The sequence below is a fragment of the Sciurus vulgaris genome (genome assembly GCF_902686455.1).
Source record: "Sciurus vulgaris genome assembly, chromosome: 17".
NCBI classification, from domain to species: domain Eukaryota; kingdom Metazoa; phylum Chordata; class Mammalia; order Rodentia; family Sciuridae; genus Sciurus; species Sciurus vulgaris.
Genome location: NC_136478.1, coordinates 71,627,496 through 71,639,839, shown reverse-complemented (window position 1 = coordinate 71,639,839; position 12,344 = coordinate 71,627,496). Strand labels below are relative to the sequence as shown.

General features: G+C 57.1%; 1 protein-coding gene across 2 annotated transcripts; it reads right to left on the bottom strand.

Annotated features, from left to right (window-relative positions):
• Positions 1-1,880: 1,880 nt before the first annotated feature.
• On the bottom strand, positions 1,881-8,493 carry KMT5C (lysine methyltransferase 5C). Of its 2 annotated transcripts, XM_079118191.1 has the most exons (9): positions 8,408-8,493; positions 6,537-6,770; positions 6,232-6,397; positions 5,825-5,934; positions 5,457-5,620; positions 5,338-5,357; positions 3,523-3,659; positions 3,205-3,389; positions 1,881-3,037 (listed from the first exon to the last, which is right to left on the bottom strand). In XM_079118191.1, the coding sequence occupies exons 2-9, from the start codon at positions 6,644-6,646 to the stop codon at positions 2,544-2,546; spliced, it is 1,386 nt and encodes a 461-aa protein (XP_078974317.1). In that variant the 5' UTR covers positions 6,647-6,770; positions 8,408-8,493; the 3' UTR covers positions 1,881-2,543. The 2 variants fall into 2 exon arrangements, with proteins under 2 accessions (XP_078974317.1, XP_078974318.1); XM_079118192.1 differs by lacking the exons at positions 6,232-6,397; positions 8,408-8,493 and adding an exon at positions 7,915-8,386.
• Positions 8,494-12,344: the final 3,851 nt, after the last annotated feature.

Below are 12,344 nucleotides of genomic sequence, written 5' to 3'. Positions count from 1 at the left end.
AGTTTCTTCCTCTCTGGTGACCTAAGCCACCATGGGAAGCTGCAGGTCCACTGGAATAACCTTCAGGTCCCACCAGTAGGCTGGTGGCAAGAGCTTCCCTGTGGTACCCAGTGGTCAACATGGAATCCCAGGCAGCTGGGTGGGCTCTGCTCGTGCACAGCCACAGAACACTGGGCAGGGCTAGGCTACCCTCTCCATCTGTTCCTGTCTGTTCAGGGATGACCCTGGACATACTTCACCTCACAGGGCTGCGCTGACCCACTTCTCAATACACAGAGTACAAGCTTTTCATGCTGGGGGTCAACTTGGGGCCTCACACGTGCTGAGCAGTGCTCTGCTAGAGCTGCATCCCCAGCCCTGACTGCTGTTTTTGATGCTCTAACCACTGAATTTTAACCTTCTTTTCCTTGGGTTGTGAATACTTCTGAGAACTGATGAAGGCTGTGAACCCCAGGAATAAGGGGCATGGGAATACATATTCAAAACATATAAAGTAGGATTTTTAGAGGTGTGTGGAAGTTCCAGTGTCCATGCACAAAATCATGGGCCAAGACTCCCTGTTCTGCTATCATTCTTGTCTAGAAACTGTAGTGACAGAGCCTGAATTTCAAAAAAGCAATCAGTTCAACTTGTGTAGGAAGACAAATTCTTTAGTGCCCACTATAGCAACAATCTCTCTTCTTTCTCCTTATTACTGCTGAGTGACCTGGAGTGCCCCCCACCCTTTATTAGTAACATGAGGGAGAAACAGAGCAGGGTTCAGCAGGAAGGGCACTGTAAGAAAGACAGATTTCTCTTTGCAAAAGGAATGACAGATCCAGTCAACGTATGTAAATCAATTTTACATGAAAAAACGTTACCTGCTGTTTTCCTTTTCCCCATTTCCCAAGTCCACTGCCAAGGTGCCCTGCCCCAGACTATTCACGGTCCACATGGCAGTGGAGAAAGTGGCTCCACTTTCCTGCAGGCTCCCTCTCCACAAGGCTGAGGAGGGTCTGCTAACACGGATGCCTGGCATCACGCATGGAGGGTGACCGTGTCCACAGCTGGCGGACAAGGAGGAAAAACACAGGCCCGCAGCCCACACATGAACCATAGAAGTTAGTGTGGCCTAACAAGAGAAGCATCCTGCGGGCTCAGTGGGAAGCCTGGAGTCTGTAAGTGCTGGCCAGGCAGCAGCTGAGTCATTACTGCGTTCCCCTGTCAAACAAGGCTTTAGGGTTGCTGTGAGTTAACAGAGGGCAACAAAAATCAAGATATTGGATTGGACTTGAAGAAACAAGACATAGCAGAACAAAGTGGCCCAAGCCTGTAATCTCAGTGACATCAGGAGGCTGAGGCAGGAGGATGGCAAGCTCAAGGCCAGCCTTAGCAACTTAGTGAGAATCTGTCTCAAAAAATAAAAAGGTCTAGGGATGGAGTTGAGTGGTAGGGTACCCCTGGATTCAGTCCCCAGTAACCCACCAACACATGCACAAAGAAATGAGACCTACTCTTCTGGTCCCACACAGAGCAGAGGAAGGTCCATCAGTGTCACCTCCCTGAAAGCCTGCCCATGCACCCTGCTTGGCTGGGCCCACCCAGCTGAGTGGGGATGTCTGACTAAGAAGCGAGAGAAGGGCTCACAAGTCCCCACGTGGCCTTGGGCAAGTCACTCTGCTTGTTGGACCTGTTACCTCACGAAGGAAACAGGAGAATCATTTCGTCCTGGGTCAGAAGACATTTTCCACGATAGTCTCAGGGTGATAGGGTTCCTGCCTCGGGACCCTGCATCCTCAGAACCCACTGCTCTTTACCCTTTCATGAGAGCTCACCTGCCCAAGGCCTAAGCCTCCTCCTTGCCTTCCCAGCAGGCTGGGGTATCAAGAAATTTCCAAGGGTACTGCTTATAACAAGGTTTTTAATAAAATAAAATAAAAAGTTCAAGTGCTTCCAATCCCCCAACATACTCCATTCTGGTGTGGGGAGGGGAGGGGCTCCCACACCCCAGTAGCACCAGGGATAGCACCATGAGAACGATGAGGTCGCACCTGGCCTCCCTGAGACCTGTGGGGGTGGTGAGAAGGATGAGCCCCAGACACCACCCACCCCAACCTGCCCCGACCTCAGACAGCTGCAGAGCCAGGAGCACATCTACTCCCCATCACGGGGCAGTCTCTAGGAGGGCCACCCCGAGTCAGTTCCACCTCCTCATGAGGCCCGGGCTTCTGGGGAGATGCCATGGAGTGGTCCCCATCCCCTTATGGCTTTGCTCCCTGGGGTGGAGGGGCTGAGGGGAGGGGATGGCTCCTGTGGTCCTGAGTGGGGCAAGGGCAGCAAATGGCCAGGGCTCACTGCTGGGTGGGGCTGGCTCAGGGGTAGCAGTCACAGAAGGTCAGAGGTCAGGGATCAGATCCCTGGGAATGTCCTAACCAACCCCCTCCCAGGGTCAGAACTGTGCTGGAGTCAAAGGTCAGCTCCTTCTCAAGGGGTTCCTTTTGGGTCTGGTGGGGAGCCTAGGAGAGAGACCTCTCCTACCCAATCTGGCCTTCCTGCCTGACCCATCATGGCTCGTCACTATTGACATCCAGGTCAATGGAGCCATGATTGACCACCAGCCGCAGGCGCTTGGGTGGGGAAAAGGGGGCGAAGGCAAGGGCCTGCTTAGGGATGGGGATGGGGCCGAGGGTACCGGCTGGGGCAGGGGAGGCTGGTGGGGCAGGGGCTAGACGGTTAAGGTCCACACGCACCACATAAGGCAGCCCGTAGCGCCGGGCCCAGTGCCAGTCCTGCTGGGGGGCCCAGTGGGTGCGAGGGGGCAGGTCCAGAGCCACCAAGGCCTCAGCCCGCAGGCGGCAGTGGGGGCCACAGCCTCCCCATCGGTGCAGGGAGATGTAAGCAGCACGGACAGTGGGGGGCACAGGGGCCTGACGGGGCTGAGGGCGTCGGCGCTTCCGGGGGCGCACTCGAGGCTGGGGCTTGGGCAGCCACTGGAGCCAGAGGGGTGAGACGTCCAGGCGGGGGCTGCAGGGCTGCAGGTGCAGGGGCTGACAGGCAGCTGAAAGGATACAGGGGGGCCAGAGAGAGAAAAGGGAGGCCATGTCAGGAGGGCCTGGGTAGGTCCTCCTCTGAGAAATGGGATGGTTCTGCACCAGGCTCTTCAGAGAAGAAAGGCAAGAAGAGGTGTGGCCGGAGGGCTGGAGGGTCCCTTCAGTCTGTGCTCACCACAAAATGGGTCCCAGTGCAGTGAGGACAGATGGGGACAGGCCCGAGGGCCCAGCAGGTTCTGCCGGCTGCCGTCCACGCCTCGCTGTAGCCGTCGCTTGGTCTCCCGGAGCTCATACTTGTCTAGGGGCTGTGGTGGCTGCTCCAGCTCCCTGGGCCGCAGTCGAAAAGCTCCCTCGCCTCTCCTGAGGGACCAGGTTTAAAAGGGAGACGAGGACAAAGGGGGAGGCTGGGGTTAGCCGTGCTCAGAGATGGTCCCAGGGTGTTTCCTGGGCCAGCTGGCCTGTCCCCATCCCCCTGCCCCCAGCCTGTCCCCACCTCTCACAGGTGTAGCATTCACAGTGCTCATTCTTCTCCCCGAAGAAGCCCTCACCGTAGAAGCATGTCACTTCGTCCCCTGGCTCTATATCCCGCAGCACCTTCACACAAGCCGTGTTCCCATCTGCAGGCACAAACTGGGGCCACGCCCACTAAGCACTCCTGCCTGAGGCACAGGCTGGGCCTGACCCACTCCTCAGCCCGGCCAAGCACCCTGGTTCAGAGTCCTCTCCTGGAGTAGGCTACAGCTGACCCACCAAGGAACACCATTCTGAGATGGCCAGCCCGCCAGGGCCCGTCCTGTGCTCGAAGCCTGTAAACGACCTGCCTGCTGGCTGGCGTCCACCCCTCCCTGCAGGACGATGAGCTAACCTGAACTCCCAGAACAATGCAGTGCCAACACGGGTAACAGCTCCCTCCTGCACACTTCCTCAGGCTTCTCCGGCCTGTGCCGAGACCCGTCCCCTCCACACACTTAAATGCACCCCTCCAGAGCTCCCGCCAGCCTGCCTTGGGCAGCCTCCCCATTCCTGAGGTCTGCTCATTCTGCAGCCCAGTCCCCTCATCCTCCTCCCTGTTTTGAGGATCACGTGCCCAGTGGCTGTCCCCTGGGCTCCTGACCTTCCTTGCTTTCCCCATACCTGCACTTGCCTCTGCATTCCCTATGCAGGAGGGGGCATGGACACTGTCCATCTCTCCACTCAAGCATGACACTTGCCTGAAAGGGCCCTCAATGCCTCCTTGCCTGATGGTCTCCAGGCCAAATGACCAGCACCTCCTGCATCCTGTCTTCTTCTGGTCCCTGGATACCACCTGCAGTCAGTCCCTTGTCACCTCAAGCTCCATGACACACCAGTCTCTTCATGGCCACCCTATCCCTTCCCACTAAGCCATCGGCACACCGGCTGCCCTAGAAAGTGAACCTTATGTATGGACTTGGCAGGCGCTTCCGTGGCTCCCTGACCTAGACCATGCCATCCTAGGGCACTCTGCCTCCTTCCAGCCCAGGACTCCTGGCATGACATATCCTGCCTGGGATGCCCTCTCATGCCCCTGTTTTCCTTCAGCACCTAGGAAAATCCTGCTTCTCCTTCAACACCCAGTGTGGCATACTTCTGTGAAGTCTGCAGGCTCTAGATCACTAAGCAAGTTGGCCACTCCCTCCTGTGCCCATCTGCATTTCTGTCCCACCCGGTGTCTGGGTGCAGGGTGAGGTGACCAGGCAAGGGCTGTGTGTCATTCATCCCAAGATCCTCTGACTCTCAGATGTCCACCTCCTGACCCCTACAGCAGGCGTCTGACTGTGGAGCCTGAGTGTGGCCCTTCCTCAGGTCAGAGGGACTCCCGGCAATGGCTGCACAGTGAATACTCTAGGCCTTGTGGTGTTCGCCTTTCCTGATTCCTTGCTCTGTGCTCCAAGCCAGCTGCATTCCTCCTCATGCTGCTGTGCCACCCAGAGTTTCCTGTGGAGCCCTAGTTCCTTATCACTGGGGCCTCTCTGGCCCCTCTTGCTCTCACAGCTGTCTATAGGAGAAGCTGGGTTAGGGGCCTCAGCTGTCACCAAGTGTGATATGTCTCCCCCCCATCAGACTCGGCCTCCCCTCAGAGGACTTTAGCCAGCAACCTGGTACGAGCCTGAGTGCATGAGTGGCCAGACTGGGAAGCACATGCCTTCCCACTCGGCCCATGCCAGATGCTGTGGCCAAACCACTGCCAGGTGGGATGGTCGGGCTCTTCATTGCCCCCAAAAGTCCCTCCAGGCTGGGACCCCTCACTTCCCACATACCGGCTCCTCTCTGGTGCGGCAGGTCTTACCTTGCAGTTGGGTTTGCAGTCTGCAGCCAGTTGGGTGAGAGGGAGAGAAGAGACGTGGTGAGCAAGTGAGGACAGGCCGCCCCTCGCGGCCCACAGAGCCAGCCCCAGCCCGCCCTCACCGTGGTTGATGAAGGCAGCTGGGCCGAGCCACAACTGTGCGCTCCGCTTGCGAGTGGAGTACATGATGCTGAAGTCGTTCTCACCCGCCCTCAGCAGCCCCTCGTCTGCCTCCCGCAGCTCTGCGATGCAGCCCACCAGCAGCTCCAACTTCTCATTCTTCTTCCTGCCAAGAGGCCAGGCCGCCAGGCTCTGAGCACCGCCTCTGCTGGGGGCGGCAGCCTGTCTCTCTAGAGGGATCCAGGAAGCAGGGGCTCCAGCCAGCAGACTCCAGGGGGCAGTGCTGGTCTCTCTCCAGTCCTCACTCCCGACCTATGGGGCCACACCTCCAGCACAGGGACTGGTCTCCCTTCCCCGCAGCCCCTTTTACCAAGCACGCGTGGACACGATCTTGGCCCCATTGGTCTCCATGGAGTAGCGGGTGCAGGGCAGGATGGTGAAGCCGCTTTCGGGCAGGAAGGAGCGGAGGTAGCGAAAGACCTATGAGGTGTGAGGTGTGAGGTGCAAGGTGAGGAGACGGGCAGGGGAGGTTGTGGGGGCTCCTGCACTCTCTGGGGCTAGGCCTGCTCTGCCACTGACTGTGTGCTCTGTGGCTTTGTATCCCCTCTTGGGGCCTTGATGTCCTCATCTGTCAAAGGAAGCGGTGGGACTCCATCTCAGAGGGCCCATTCTCCTAGGATTCTCTGAGTCTCCTCAGGTGTCCCAAGGGTCGGACATTGGGGCTCTGGGGGGCTGCTTTGCTGAGGGCACGCGGCAGGCGGGGAGGGGCTCCCTCACGTGGATCTTGAGGGCAGCCTCCTGCCGTGGGCCCCGGCTCTGGAAGTAGTGGGCCATCCAGCCTCCCAGCGTCAGGGCCCGGTATGCAGCCTCCAGGTCCCGCTGCCTCAGGAAAGCTTCCAGTGCCGAGCGCAGGTGCTGCTGTCGCCGTAGGGGGGGCACAGGGCTGGGGGAGAGGGCACGCCTGGGTCCCAGGGCCTTCCTGGCCATGCCCCCAACCCACCTGGAGCTGTGAGGATGGATTGAGGGCACCAAGGAGCAGGGAGAGGGTCCGGCAGGGCCTGCCCTCACCCAGGCTGCCTCACCTGACATTCATCTTATGGGTGCGGAAGCCGAGGTAGGGGTCCAGGACGAGGCTGGTGGCCAGGTCGTCGTTCTCACACAGTTCTCGGGCTGTCACTCTGTCGGGCCCCATGGTGCTGCATGGACCATGCTGCCTCTGGCAGACCACGAGGGCACCACAGAGCTGTGGGTGGGGGGCGTGCCCTGAGCCACTCAGAAGCCACCTGGGACACTGGGGGGCCCTGCAGTCTGCTCATCTGTAGAACAGGAACGTGAGAACAGCAACAGTGACTTCACAGGGCTCTTGGGAGGATGAGATGCAACAAGTATTCTGACAATGGGGAAACCCAGTGACAAACGCAGCCCAGCCTGTGTCAGCTTAGCACCTCCATCCTCTCCAGCTCTGCAATGCAGGCGCGAACCCCTCAAACTCAGGAAACCTTCCCTGCAAACGTACACCCCTGTAGGCTGCCTGCACTTGCAGAGCCCACCGAGTTTCCCTGTGGGCTCAGGGAGGCTGATTAATTGGAGTCTGGGATAACGCTAAAGGCTCAGCACTGCAGGAGGCAGGAGTCCGAAGGGAGTTGGGAAGAAGCCAGAGCTCCCAAGCTGCCCTTGACCCACCTTCCCCCCTCCCTGGGCCTCTGTCTCCACCCTGTGCTATCCAGAAGCCCTCAGGAGAAGCCAGGAGGCTGGTGAAGCCCCAGGCAGTCAGGAGGGGGGTGAGGGGAGGGAAAGCAGGCAGGATTCCAGCACCTGCTCCCTCTCCAAGGTTGGGGGGGGGGGTGCTCAGAGGACAAAAGCCAAAGAAGGGGAAAAGGAATAATATGGAGACTCGGAATATGTCAAAAGAAGGAAAAAGGAGCAAGGAGGTGAAAAAACGAAGGGATTAAGAAAAACAACAAAACAAACCCTGACCCTGAAGGAGGGTCTGCTGTGTACCCATACCATGGTGCCTCAGGCCCATCTGTGTCTTGGGAGAGGGGTAGATGGGGACCGACCAGCAAGGAGGGGGAGCAGCAGAGACATCAGAAGCTACATCAGCTGGGAGAGGGGTCTGGAAAAGACAGCAAGGCTGGGGGCAAAAGAAGAGGGGGTACTGCGGAGCGCACTAGGAAAAGCACTGAGCCTGGAGCAGCATGTGGATGAAGACAAAAAAATAATAATTAAAAAAATAAAGCCAGGCGCAAAGGGCAGGGGGAAGGGAGAAGAGCTACAGCAAGGGCCTGGGGGCAGAGGGAATCAGGAAGGGTTGGGGCAGGCCTGGGGGTCCAGGGAGGAGCCCAGAAAAGCCAGAGGGGAGATGTGGAGTCCAGGGAGGGGCCTGGAGGAGGCCTGGGATCCTGGCTCAAGCCAGGCCCAGAGACCGGGGGTCTAGGGAGGAGCCTGGGGATCCAGAACCTGGTTTGGGAAGTCTGGATGCTCGCAGGAGGTTAGGGAAGGTCCGGGGTCCCACGAAGAAGCGTGGGAAGGCACTGAGGGTCCAGGGGAAGGGCAGGTGGAGGTTCACAGGGAGATCTGAGGGCCCCGGAAGGGCCTGGAGAGTCAGACCAGGGTGAGGCCGGGGCTGAGCGGGGTCGGGGAGGGGACTAGGGTGCAGGGAGAGCTGTCAGAGGAGGCCCCGGGCGCGGGAGGCCCGGGAGGCGGCGGGCCGGGGCCCGGCCCGGAGTGCACGGAGAGCGTGGGGGTGAGAGAGGGTCAGGCAAGGCCCTGAGTGCGGAGCCACGGGAAGGGGCCGCGCGCCGGGCCCAAGGCCCGCCCAGCGCGGGGAGACGTGGGCGCCTGGGCGCGAGAAGGGCCGGGGACTGCAGGGGCGGGGGGCGACTGGGAGCCAGGCGGCGCGGGGCGGGGGCCGAGAGGGGGCTCAGAGGTCGGGCCCCGCGCCGCCCCTCACCCGCTTCTCCTCCTCCTCAGGCGCCCGCGCTGCCGCCGCCGCCACCTCCCACTGCCTCCTCCAGCTCTCGTCAGACCCGGGCGCCGCACCGCCCCTCCGCTTCGCGGGCCCGCCCCCACAGCCGCCACGGCCTCCTATTGGACAAGCTCACCGCCACTCATCCGCTGTTCTCGCCCTCGCGCCACTCCCATTGGCCGAGTCTCACTCTTTCCCTCCCCGCCCGGCCCCCATCGGTGCCCCGACAAAACCCCGCCACGCCCGCCCTGCCAACAGGCGCTGGGAAGTGCTGCTAGTGGCTCACGCCGCTGTCCTTCAGCGGTTCCCCCATGGAGACTTTTCCCGCCTCCTCCTCTGCTTCTGCCCCAAGTCAACGCCCTCATTGGAGGAAAGCGCGGTCGCTCGGAGCGAAACTCTGGTTGGGTGGTGTTATTCTGGTTCGAGTAGAAAGAGGGCGGGCTCTGCCGGCTCCAGAACTTGTATGTCATTGGCTAACCTTGGGACGGCCCATCTTTCCATTGGCTAAGGCTTCCGCCCGTCACCACAGAGCCGCGACCTCCCTATTCTCTTTTTCGGCCGCCAGAGGGAGAAATCCCGGCGCCAGGAGAGGAACGCGCTCTCGCCTCTGTCATCCCCGCCCGCGAGGCCTGCGGTTGCCAAGGAGACAGAACTTTATTGACAGTCCTGCCTGCGACAAAGGACCCTTTTAGGTCACTCTCCCTCTCCCTCTTACCCGGGTTCGTTCTGGAAATGTGTACCCACGAGTACTGTGGGGGCTTTCATGCAATACGAACCGGTGGGAAAGAGGGGCGACCGAAAAGTAGGGGCTTTGGGGACAAGACCTGTCTCATAGCGTGCTCCCCTGGGGAACCCCCTTAATTAGGCTCACCCTCCTCTCCATTCTGAGGTAAACATAACTAGCAATTCATCATAATTACGTCCAGAATAATAAGCTCCACACTCACAGCCTACGGTCTTTGTTTTTGACGGTCTTCCCCCCGCCCTGTAGCTCTTAGAACAATGCATGACACTGAGTAAGAGCTTTATAAATGCGAACTGGATGACCAACGAATAGGGATGAGGCTGACAGTTTCTGCATTGCTCTTTGACCCTGGGAGAGTATCCTGCCATCTCTGAATTTCAGGTTTTCATCTATAAAACAAAGACCACCCACTAGTTTGCTTCCAGCTTCCGCATCTCCGTGCTTCACCTCCCTAATCCCTTCAGCGCTCTGTGACACCTCCCTAATCCCAGCATCCCTCCAACTACAGGTGACCACACTTTCCTCTGCTCACCATCACTTTGGGCAGGTCCAGCGCAGGCAGGGTAGAATCAGATCTGGGGCCTTGCCTTGCAGCGGCTGTGCATCTGGCAAGGAGACACAGGTGGGCAGAGGTGGCAGAACCAAGGCAGGGTGACCCCTGGGTGACTCACCTGGTCATCAGGCTGGAGGAGACAGACCACGAACTCCAGAGGAGAGAAGCAGCTTTACCCAGGGAAGGGGAGACAGCAAATGTACAGAATTCCACAAAATGCTCAGTTGCCAGGGGTTAGAAGTAGAATCTCAAGGGTATAGCCCTTCTACTTGGGGCTGAACCACCCTGCTCTTGCATGGAAGGAGGAGATAATGCAAGAACTCTCTGTTCAGTGTTTCTACCGAAATGCTCCAATGTCTAGTATGTGAAGAATGGACAAGTGGGTTCTGCTGTATTCGTACAAAGCACCACTACAGGTAGTGAAAGTAGATGAACCTGTATTCCCTTATCCACTCCAACAACCCGAAGCACAAGGTTTTCTGCTATAGAAATCTACATAGCCAAATGCCATTCCTCTCACCCCTCAGTACTGGGATTGAACCCAGGGATGCTCTACCACTGAGCCAGAACCCAGCCCTTATTTTTTATTTTGAAACAGGGTTTGCTAAGTTGCCCAGGCTGACCTTGAACTTGCCACCCTCCTGCCTCGGCCTCCCAGGTACTTGGGATTACCGGTGTGCACCACCACTCCTGACTGCCCACAGCCAACTTCAACAAACAGCTGCCATTCTGCCCACCAGGTGACCCTGGCACACATCCTAAACCCTGTAGATCGACAGACTTGTTCAGATTTGCCAGGAATGGTGGCCCATGCCCGTCACCCTCACTACTCCAGAGGCTGAAGCAGGAGTTGCAAGTCTGAGACCAGCCTGGGCAACTCATCAGGAACGTGTGTCAACAGAAAATACAAGGGGCTGGGGAGCTGGCTCAGTGGTGAAGCACCCCTGGGATCAATCCCCAGCAGGGCAAAAGATTTAAAAATAAAAATCTGAACCCAGCATTTTCAAGTCTGCCACTGATGCCCAACGGTTTCTTAACTGGTGTCTGAAATGTTAATAGCTCTCCCCTTTTTTGTTTTTGAGACAGGGTCTCAGTATGTTGCCCAGGCTGGCCTCAAACCCTCAATCCTCCTGCCTCAGCCTTTGGAATAACTGTGATTACAGGTGTGCGCTTCCACATCTGGCTTCCTTGTGTGACTTTGCGTGTGGTCCTGTTTTTATTTTTCTCAAGCATATACCTAGAAGTAGAATTGCTGGATCATGTGGTCACATTTTGAGGAACTACTAAACTATTTTATTTTCCACAATGCCTGATGCATTTTACACCCCACTATCAATGCAAGAAGGTCCTCTGCGTCCTCCACAGTACTTGGCCATCTCCGTCTTCTTGCTGAGGGCCTTGTTAAGTTGCTGAGGTCAACTTTGGACTCGAAATCCTCCTGCCTCACCTTCCAGAGCTGCTGGGATTACAGGTGTGCATCACTGCACCTGGCTGAATCAAATATTTATTAAGCAAATCTTTTTCAAATGCCAGTGATAACCACACCTAGTGGTGCATGCCTGTAATTCTAGAGCGTCAGGAGGCTGAGGCAGGAGGATTGCAAGTTTGAGGCCAGTCTGGGCAATTTAGCAAGGCCCTAAGCAACTTAGAGAGACTCTGTCTCAAAATAAGAAATGAAAAGCACTGGAGATGTGGCTCGGTGGTAGAGTGCCCTGGGTTCAATCTCCAGGATCAAAAAATAAATTAATACATACATAAATAATAAAACAGTGTCTTGGGGTGGCTCAGTGGTAGAGTGCCTGTCTAGCATGTGTGAGGCACTGGGTTCCATCCTCAGTACCACATGAAAATAAATAAATAAAATAAAAGTATCGTGTCCATCTACAACTAAAATATATATGTATTTTAAAAAAAAATACCCACAGCATCTTGCTGAATTGCCTGGACTAGACTTGAATGTTATTTTGCAGGGAGGGGTGGATACTGGGGACTGAACCCAGAGGCTCTTTACCACTGAGCCACATTTTGAGACAGGGTCTCTGTAAGTTGCTTAGGGCCTGGCTACATTGCCCAGGCTGGCCCCAAACTTGCAATCCTCCTGCCTCAGCTTCCTGAGGCTCTGGAATTACAGGCATGCACTGTAGTGCCTGGCAAAGACCCTGTTTTAAAATAAAATATAAGAAGGGCTGGAGATGTAGCTCTGAGGTAACACCCAGTACAAAAAAAAAAAAAAAAAAAAAGCCAATGATATGCCAAGCATTGGCCTTGACATTGAGCCTCAGCTGTGAACAAGACAAGGCTCTTGCCCTCCTGATGCTTATGTTCCAGCTGAGAGAGGACAACAAACAAGAAAACCAAGAGCTCTGTTGGGCAGGGGAAGTGCCCAGCCCCAGCTCTGTGGGCTCAGGATCTGGAGCCGCCAGGGACCCCACACCCTAAAGGATCGTGCTGCCTCAACCCCGCACTTCATCTTGAAACTCTCCATGAGTTTTGGGCAAAGGGCTCTGCATTGGTGGGGAGTGGGCACTTCCAGCCAGGGTAGTCAGGGACCATCTACTGGGAGTGGCACTATTTGAGCCAAGACCTAGAGGAGGAGAAAAGAAATCTTACGGATCTTTCTGGAT